Below are 10,637 nucleotides of genomic sequence, written 5' to 3'. Positions count from 1 at the left end.
AATCTAAACTAGGCTTACGCCGGCCTTTCACGCGATGTGTTCTGTTTGTCTGCGCATGCCACACCCTCCCTACTCAGTTGCTCCGGCCTTCATTGTTGACACACGTGGGCTCTCCCATTCTTTCTTTCGCTTGATCACCAACACGTTTCTCAACTTGCGAGGTTTTACATTATGTATAATTGGCCCATGCGCTGTGCACAGCAGCAGCAATATTCCGCTATAACCGACTCGCATGTTTGTCTGATTGCGCTATAGCAGTATTTTATTTACAAAGGTAAAGAAAAAAACAAAACGGGGTTTTAGAATAGTGTCTTTATAACAGACTTCTTGTTTTTTCCGGACTCGTTATAAGTGGACTCCACTGTACAACTTACTAGCAAATGCTTCCCAATAAATCAAACTATAACAAATACTATGGGCATAGCATGTCACAACAAAAAAGAAACAAAGCATTTTGACTTTTTAAACATAAGTACTTGCTGTATCAAATACGAACAATACATAATAACTTGTGCAGAAATGAGCGTTACCCAAGTGAACATCTATATTGAACTAAATGAAAGAGACAAATCACACCACTTACGTCAAACAGGTGAAAAAATGAGTACAAAACACAAACACTCTCCCCTCTTTCCTGCTGAAAAAAGATACAGCCAGTAAATAGCTATCTTAACAGCATTTTTTTGAGGGTGCATTTATTATGTAAAAGAGATGGAGGGGGCGGGGGTGCAGCTACAACTCAGTAAACACAGAGGGGATTTTTCTAATCCCCTTTACCTATTTGTTCTCGTCCTCTTTCCGTTGCTCTGCTAGATTTCAGGAGTACTGAACTGCTAGTTCTCCAAAGCGCAGGGAACTGATTTCTATGTATGTGGTCGTTCCTCCTACTTATTAGGGCCCCTTGCCTTCAGGCAAGCCACATTCTGATTTCAAAGGTATTCTATAATATATTTTTATACAGACTAGTTTTGGTAGGATTGAATTTTGCACAGCTGGCGGCCGAAGCCAACTCTCATCGATTTTAGGACTTCTAAGGGATCTTTAACAGGTGTAGCTTGCACACAGGACAGCAGTAATTTTTCATCCTTATCCGAGAAGGATAAGTGTTAGATATTACCTACCCCAAGATCAGGGGTGTTGTTGAAAGACAGCAGTTAGAAGGAGCAAGAAGTAGCAGTAGAAAGAGTCAGGAGCAAAGGAGAGAGGAGCCCACAAGAGGGAGCTGAGGCTGAAAGTAGATGACAGAACAAGCCAAGAGAACAGGAAAGGAGGTGAAAGGAGAGTAAATTTTAGACAAGAAAATATTTTGTCGCTGTCAGATTTCGAGCGCGGGATCTTTCAATGAGAAGCGAACACCATATTTCCAGACCATGGGAGCCTCCTATGTGTTCTTATGACGTAAGAAAAAATTGAAACATTAAGATAAAGGCAATCACTGAGAAAACGTGAGTCTTCAATGATAAAGTGAACTGAAACTCAAAGTCAACCAGGGTGGCTATATGAACCTGATACAAAAAAATGTTTCCCCTCCAGGAAACGGAAAAAATGGCAAAGTACATCAACTCATAATCATGAAATATATCTTGTGTAATCATAAATAGTGTGCCCAATAGACTACTAAACTGGCAATTAAGTAAGTTTATTCACATTCCATATTTCACCCTATTACCTTATTCATACTAAAAATTCAAGACAACACAGACAAGTTGAACTTAAAGACTACAATGACTATTTTGTTCCTAATGCATTTTATTACCCTTAAAAAAATATCAAAGTTTCAGTACACTGGTCCCTCTGTAGAAATCAGAAAATCTAAATAAAATTATGTGTATTACAAAAGAATATATATTAAGATATACATGACCATGCTGCTACAATTACAAAGCATACAACTATTATAAAATGAAAACTTTTATGTATTGGACATTGATCTTCTGCCTCATTGTACTTGAAATCCTGATTTACTTTTCGAAATATAATAATAAATATGACTGATTCTCTGTACTTTGACTTTGAGAAAAAAGTTGAGCAATCAATGCGAGGTTCTATTTTTGTTCAACATCAGACCAAATAACAGAGGGTAAGCACATTTCCTTCATCTGAAAGCTGAATTCATCAGATGCAATAAAATGAAATTTGTAAAATTCCTATACTGAATAGCTATGATAAATTATAACTACTCACTGCTAATCAACATGCACCACCAAACAGCCACCTCTATGTACCGCACGAATCGGAGATGAACGAGGAATGACTGCCCGTGCCGACACAGCTCTTTCATACTCCTTTGGCTCGTAGGCTTGGAACTGCTTCTGGTACTCTGACCTCAAGTCCAACTGCTCCCGCGGACTGACAGATGACAATTTGTCCATCAGAGCTGCTTTATTCTTAGCCAACTCTTTACGCTCTCTGTACTTCCTCCGTTCCTCTTCACGTCTTATCTTTGCTTTCAGAGCAGCGCCATAAACCTGGGAAAAAAGATAATTAGCACATCTATGATGAACATCTTTACTCTCAGCAAATACAGGCTTCTTTTTCTTCTCTTTCTCTGGGTTCCGGTTCCCCTGCTAGATCTCAGCGGTGGTCGACTGTTGATTCTTCAAGCTCCAGTGCAACTGATTTTTATGTATGTGACCATTTTTTCCTTCTTTGTAGAGCCCCTTGCCCTCAGGCTGCCACATTCCAATTTCAAAGGTACTCCATTTTCATACTGACTAGAGCATTATCTGTTTTGGTATGAATCAATTTTGAGTTTTTGCGTGGGTGGACGCCATGGCCTAGTCTTGTTTATCGATTTTAGGATCTTTAACATGCGTAACTGGCAAGTGGGACCTCCCATATTTTTCTGCCTTATCCGAGAAGGCTCGATGTGTGATCTTACCACCATAAGATCAAGGTTGTGGCTGAAAACAGCAGTATGAAGGTGTTAGGAATAGCAGTAGAAAGAGTCACGAGTGAAGGAGAGAGAAGCAAAGAGGAGGTCAGGGGAGGGGGGGGGGGGGGGGGGGGGGGGGGGGGTGGAGATAAAAGATAATAACAGAACAGGCTTAGAGGACAAGAAAGGAGGTCCAAGAAAAACATTTTTAGAGAAGAAGTATTTTATGTGACTGTCAAGTTTTGATCTCGGGATCTTCTGAATGAGAGGCGAACATCGTACCTATAAACCACAAGAGCCGCAAACACAGACTAATCCATTAACTTTCAATCAATCAACATCCATTTGACTAACTCAATAAACTTGAACTACAATAGCATCTTACACAGAAGTCATTGGAGGACAGTCTGGTAAAAGTATATGTCCCAAACTGAAATAAAACAGCTGATTCATGAAAAACAGCATATCTTAAAATAACATGTACTTTGAAAGAGACAAAAATAAGCTGGTGGTTGAATTGCATTGATGGCAGCACCTACTGCTCTTTTCTTCCTCTTTTGTTATTATCTATAAGTCTTACTTTCTCCCTGAATTATATGACGTTTACTTTGTTGATGTCCTCTTTCCATTTTGTTTAGTTCTTTTTGGTAAGTATTTCACGGCGCTCACAACTGCATAAGGTCAAAGTGTGCGGGACACATTAAACATTTTTCAGTTGGTAGGACATTTTGAATTGTGCCTGGGTGACGGCAGAAGCCTACTATTATCGATTTTGGACGGCCAAAAGATCTTTAACAAGCACAACTTGCACACGGGACCTCCAAGATTTTTCACACTTGCCCAGGAAGGCCAGGTGTAGACCTTGCCTACCATACGATCAGGGGTGTGGCTGAAAGATAGCAGTAACAAGGAGCCAAGAGTAGCAGTAGAAAGGCCGCAGAAAGAGTCAGGAGCCTAGAGGGGCAAAGAAGACAAGGGGTGGGGCAGAAAGTGGAGACGAAAGTAGACGAAAAATATTGCTACAGAGCAGGAAAGGAGATGAAAGGAGACAATTTTAGAGAGGAAAAATGTCCCTCGGTATCTGGATTCTAACCCACGACCTATTGAATGAGAGGCAAACACCTTAACCTCTCATTCCTCAGACTCGATAAGCAAAAAAAAAGAAATTATGAATGAGTTATCTATAGCTATAGAAATAAAGCTAAAAACATTACAACTGTACAACGGTACCATAACAGTACCATAACAGTAACAGTGAGTGTACCCACATAAAAATGTAGCACATTACACAATATTCCAGGTTTCATTCATGACAATTTTTTTTCACAAACTTCCTTTAGTTCTATGATAAGTTTGATCCCCAGAGGCAAGGCTAGTAAAAGTATAATAGATCACACAAACACAAAAAAACAAACTTATCAGTTTTACAGATTAATCTAAATTATGAGACCATCAAAAATAATCCTGAATCAATTCAATATAATGAGTAAAGAGCTTACTTCATTAAAAAGAGCAAGTAAAACCACTGTGTACAGAGAAGTCTGCACAACTGATATCTGTCTGCTTCTTTAACTCCTTATCTCCGCCAAGCCACTCCCAGAGGCTCGTGGTCGGAGTCACAGTGACAGTGAGCCCCTGCTAGCGAGTTGGACACATTCCTTTACGATGACTTTGATGTTAAACTATTTTTCGACAATTGCCAAAAAACTGGTCTTTTTTACTAGGAGTTTATCTATTAGATGAAGAACTATCAAAATAGATTAACTTGTTCTGATTTAATGACCAACTTAGTGACAAGAGAGGGCTCCGGCATAGTGGGTTTTACCACCCTCAGAGATAAAGAATGAACTTTAAGATAAATTTGAGAAAACTAAGCACTGCATCACAGAAGGAATAAGAGTGAGTAAGAAGTTATATCAACAGGTCCATAAATAGTTATTAAACATATCTAGAGTACAGGTCCAGCTTACATTTGCAGGTGCCCGAACATTGTGTGTTCTGTGAAGAGCAAGGTTGTCTTCCATGTCCCCAGCTCCATAGGTGATGAACGGAGGTCTCTCTCCAACAGATGATGCCGCAGACTTTGGTCTTGACTTGGCACTAGGGATACGAGCCTGTCGGTCTGGCCGACGTATTCTTGCTGGTAAAGGAAGCGGAGGGACAGGTGACTCATGCTTAGAGCTGTAATCAGAACTTCTACTCGGCTGTGCTGAGGACAAAAGCAAAATAACACAAAAATAAATTTGATGAAAGACAGATGCAGTAATCTTTAATGAAACAAATCAGGATATCGCCACATCACAATAGAAACTGATTAAGTACTGCTCATCCTCCTTTGCCACTAGTTTGTCATGCTTCTCTCTGTTCTTTCTGTCTGCCTGTCTTACTTTTTCCCATGCACTGGATGATCACTACTATTTCAATATGCTTCTCTTTACTCAAAACACAAAAATGTCCTTTGCAACCTTTCAAATGTCTCTCTTTGCAAATAAAACTTAATCGCACTTTGTATGCATGGTTCCTTCAAGTAAAGTTATAAATTTTTGCAACTAATTATGCTTCAATTTTCAATGGGGAAAATACTGAGGAACAAATTCTTATTAACCACAAACTTCATCACCATGGTCAGTATACAATTGTTCAGTCATTTTTATCAGGCTTCATTGTGCGACTCTCATTGTGTACCTGCTAAATTAGGTGAAACAACTTTTGAGAAATGTAATTTATTTCTTATTCGTGTCCAGAATTGCTCAACATTTTGTGAAGAAAGATCTTTTACCAATCATAGAATTACCAAATGTAATTATGGTCATGAATAACAAAAAACTACTGGAAAATAACTCCTACTCCAACTCCAACCACAAATAAAAGGTTACTAAATTTCCAAATGGATAAACATAATACTATAAAAATAGAGATAATAAAAACACTTGGAAAATCAACTCAATTAACAATGAAAACAAAACAGAATATAAAATGAAAAGAATTAGTAGGATTCCAAAATCAGACATAAAAATATTATAAGACAACAAAGGAAAGAAACACAACACAGTGCCATTTTAGATGAAGATTGACCATAATGTTTATGGTTTAGTTGACAGTCTACCGCCAGACCGGTCTGACAACTGGTTTAGTTGAAGGTCAGTCACGATGTCTCTGGCTTATTCAGGCTAGGGCTATACAAAAAATAATGACCCTGGTCAATCAGGCGGACTTATAATTGACTGCCGTAGGGTAGTGGACCTTCAACCAAAGCAGCACCCATAACACACCTGTAAAGTCTTGAATGTATAACAAACTGTTGCATAAGTCTTCATAAGGGAAATACCTTTGCTACGTGACTCAAAAGAAGTTCGGGGACAGTCAGCAGCTTTCCCCTTGTGGACCACTCTTGACCCTCTGCTTCTCTTCTTTACAAATGTTCGCTTTCTCAGATTGGAGTCATTTTCTATTTCTGCTTGCACTTTTTCATCCCCTTCAGTATCCGACTCATCAGTAATGTCAGCAATGATCTTTCCTTTTGAGAGAGCATATGTCTTTGTAAGTTTTTCATTTAGCTTACGATTTTCATCATCGACAATATCATAAATTGAGAGAGACTTGTCCCCAATGTCCTTTTTATGCCCTTTTAAGTTCTCCTCTGCGGTTCTAGACAGCTTTTTCTCCTGAAGGTCGCCTTCTTTACAATCTAAAGAAAGCTTTTCGAAACTGGGAATTTCTGTTTGTACAACCGTTTTCTCTGAAGACCTCTTGTGTTTGAAAGCATCCGCTTTTTGTCTAGAATCTGCCAGAATCTCCGCTATGGACTGATACTGAGGCTCAGCCTCTGTGTGTTTCTCCTCTGGTGCTGTTCTCGGCTTGTCGTCCTCATTGCTGTCTGATGTGGTGTGGTCTGTTTCATCACTCAGCTCTCCCCAACAAATAGGGGTGTGTACAAATTCTCTGTCACGTCTCTGATGGCGAAGGTTCAGGTTTTCCAAGTAGATTGCCTGATGTTTTCGAACGACAGAGGACCTGAACTGATTCTGATATTCTGACTTTTTTGCCACCATGATGAAGTGCAAGTACCTGGAACAAAAACAAGAACATCAACATTATTTTTCATTATATCTTAAGCGCAAATCCCAATAAATATCCTCCCACAGAATTAAAATTGCAAAATTAAGATGCATGGTCAGGATACAGTTTTCATCAAACGGGGTAGAGGAATGATGATGCAGAGAAAGTAGGAGGTGGGTTTGTTGTTGTTTTTTCGGGAGGGGGGGGGAGGGTATTGTCTCTAAATGGACACATGAAGATTCAAAGAGGTTGCTAGGTTGCAAGTTTGCAATGGCAAAAATCACTGCAATTTGAGTACATCCACAATTGCTTCCCCCTCACTTTAGAATCTAAGAAAAAAGTTAGTGCTCCTACTATTGATTGCTTAAAGCTATGTGGTTCACTATGTTATCTTTTATAAATTTTTACTTTCACCCCTGTACACAGATGCACTGCTTGGGGGTCAAAGGGTTGTATTTTTAAAAAAATTGCAGCTGATCACACATATGGCCAGTAAGATAGTCGCAAATCAAATATTTTCAAGAATATTTCAAATCCAATTATGCAGCAAAACATAAAATTGAGAGAAAAAACCCAACGGGCATACCCCATGTATTATAAACACCCAGATTTGTTTTAAAATCTAGGAGAGCGTGCCCCCTGAATTGGTCCAAAGAGCAGAAATTATTATGTAACTAGGCTTATATATTTGAACTGTACCGTATTAATAATTAATACAGCTCGAATACAAAACAATGGAATTATTTTAAAAATTAGTCATTTACGACAGAATTTAAGTAAAATGGATAAAAATGAACAAGAAAAGTACTATCTATACAATACTGGAGCATGAGTTGGGAGTGAAAGTTCAATAAATTTATAATACCTATCTTCTCTCTCCTTTTCACTACCCATGGGTTCCAAAAAACAATTTTCTCCAACATTTTTTTAGCCAAGAGTGCCAGCACTTCAGTCTTCTCAATCACTGTACATTCATTAAACTAAATTTTCACCTCAAACAAATTATATCATACCACTGACTGTGACAGTGATGGCCTATTGAGTCTTGACGATAAGCAGCATGCAAGATACAGCTTCGCCTAGGCCATAGACATAGAAAAAGTAGATTGCCCAAGCACCGTTTCTGCCCTCCCTTCAGATCTTGACTTCCTTTATATGCTCTGAAGGAATCAGTACATTTGGAATCACAGAAGGTGATAGGGTGTGTTTGTTACTTCTTCTAACTCTGCTTGATCTCAGAGTAGTCGGCTACTGGTTTTTCAACCTGCAGTGCAACTGATTTTTATGTGCGTGTCTGTTTTCCCTTCTACTTAATAAGGCCCTTGGTTTAGGTCAGGCAGCCGCATTCCGATTTTGAAGGCACTCTACGCATTTCTATACTGACTAGGAGTATTTTTAGTTTCTATTTGGTTGGAATTTTGAATTTTGCCCATTTAAGGACCACCACGTGCTCTCTAAAGTGTGCAACGTGCACACGGGACCCCCAAGATTTTTTCACCCTTATCCAAGAGGGCAAAGAGTGTTCAGCCTTACCTACCCTAAGACCACGGGTGTGGCTGAAAGACAGCAGTAGGAAGGAGTAGGGTAAGATTGAAGAATACTAGACCCGGGGACTGGGACTACTTTGCCTATGTCTCAACTTTAGGAATTCATGATTTTCCCCAGTTTTCAATACAGTGGAATATCCGTTATAGCAGGATTCTCGCTATAAGGGATCCAGTAATAAATTCAAAGGAAACTGTAAAGTAGGCCTAATCTATGAGTTTGGAGTTTGGTGTTCTGTTTGTTTCCTTTTGCTATCCCCCCTGATGCCCTGATGATAATTTTGTTTCAACATGACCTCTAGGTCTTACTTGATCAAAAATCGAATTAGGTTTCTTTCTCTAGCGATGTAGACTGACAGCTCGGCGTTGGCGATCAGAAAGAAAGGGCTCTGGGCTAACTCGCCCACTGTGGTTTTCCCCCACCGCACCCCACCCTGTGGTGCATTCCGTCTGCTTGCGCACATCACATATTCACTCCATCCATCACATTGCTGTGACCTCTCCATCCCCGCATCGGAGAAGTGAGAGGCATAGAAGGCCTTGATAATCTAAACTAGGCTTACGCTGGCCTATCACGCGATGCGTGCTGCTTGTCCCTCCCTACTCAGTCGTTCCGGCCTTCATTGTGACGCACATGGGCTCTCCTATTCTTTGATTCACTAGATCACCAACAAGTTTCTCAACTGGCAAGGTTTTGCATTATGTATAATTGGCCTATCCTAATGTACTGTGCACAGCAACTGCAATATTCCGCTATAAAGTATAATTGACTCGCATGTTTGTCTGATAGCGCTATAGCAGTATACATTTTATTTACAGATGTAGAGAGGAGAAAAAAACGGGGTTTTAGAATAGTGTCTTTATAACAGACTTCTCGTTTTTTCCGGACTCGTTATAAGTGGACTCCACTGTATCTCTCAATGGAGAATCTCGGACCCGTAGATCTATTCATTAACAATTTGTCAGGGGGAGACCCCCCTGACCCCCCCCCCCTTCCACCCCAACCACCCACCCCGCATTCCCGCGCAATTTGTAGGCCCCAATACGAGTGCTCCGGTATTCTTCAATCTTCCCAGAGTAGCAGTAGAAAGAGTCAGGAGCCCAGGAGGGGGGGCGGGGGCAACAGGGAAGGGAGGGGAGGAGGCAGGGGGGAGGGGGGCAGAAAGTGGAGACCTCAAACTTTATATAAGCCTCTTTAAATTTGTCAGAAGAACAGCCTTTCCCTGCCCTAGATATACTCTTGATCGTGTCTTCTCCTAGACCCTCTAGGAGGCTCTAGAGACCTGTTTCAATTTCAAATGCCAATGGCCAATGGTAGACAAAAAGAAAAAAAATCAGCTTTGTTACATTCACAATGCACAAAAATTTATTGCAGAGTGTCAAATCTGCTGGCCCAGCAGGCCAACTTATTCGGGCGCTTTTAAATTAAAGTTCAGAGAGAGCAGGGGAGAATCAGGGGAGGTGGGAAATGTGTTTGGACGTGTTTCCTGCAAACTCCATTCACCTGTCTGTGTGTGTCCTGTAGACTGTAGTGTATGGTCTAAGAAGTATTTTACCCAATACTGCAAGACAAAGCCTTCTATTTTTCTAGATGTGGCAGTTTCAATAAACTACTCTTTCCAATATTGGACATAATTACAGACCTACCAGCTACGAACAGCTTGTTTAGATTCTAGTAGATCATGGTCACGATATATTGCGTTTATAAACACTTGGTTCTTTCTTTTGACTGTAAACAAAGAAGAACGACAACTCTTATCAACAATATCAACATTAAATAAGGGACGCAATCCCCTGCATAGCGACGTGGTTCATTTTCCATTTCGTCTTTATATATTCTATTGTTATTACATTCTGACGTAGATGAGAAACATCCACAGAATTCTACACTAAGTGTAGAATTCTGTGGAAACATCTCTCTATAGATGCATTGTATATTATTATTATTACTATTGTTGTTTTTGTTATTATTGTTGCTGTTATTATAAACATTGTGATTATTGTTTTTGTTGCTGTTATTGTTATCATTGTTGTTACTATTATTAGGCCTGTTGAGGATATGCGCTATACAAATGCTATTTATTCTTCTTCTTTTTTTTCTTCTTATTCTTCTTCTTCCTCTTCCTCTTCCTCTTCTTCTCCTCCTCCTCCTCCTCCTC

At 39.8% G+C, this 10,637-nt stretch overlaps 1 protein-coding gene across 1 annotated transcript; it reads right to left on the bottom strand.

Annotated features, from left to right (window-relative positions):
• Positions 1–302: 302 nt before the first annotated feature.
• On the bottom strand, positions 303–10,216 carry LOC101851823. The gene is made up of 4 exons (XM_005106277.3): positions 10,126–10,216; positions 6,204–6,943; positions 4,846–5,084; positions 303–2,468 (listed from the first exon to the last, which is right to left on the bottom strand). Exons 2-4 carry the CDS (start codon positions 6,925–6,927, stop codon positions 2,187–2,189), a joined length of 1,245 nt encoding a protein of 414 aa, XP_005106334.1. The 5' UTR covers positions 6,928–6,943; positions 10,126–10,216; the 3' UTR covers positions 303–2,186.
• Between the last annotated feature and the right edge of the window lie 421 nt (positions 10,217–10,637).

The sequence above is a fragment of the Aplysia californica genome, unplaced genomic scaffold, assembly GCF_000002075.1.
Source record: "Aplysia californica isolate F4 #8 unplaced genomic scaffold, AplCal3.0 scaffold00524, whole genome shotgun sequence".
Classification (NCBI taxonomy): domain Eukaryota; kingdom Metazoa; phylum Mollusca; class Gastropoda; order Aplysiida; family Aplysiidae; genus Aplysia; species Aplysia californica.
Note: the sequence above shows the minus strand (reverse complement) of the source record. Positions and strands in the feature narration are given on the sequence as shown.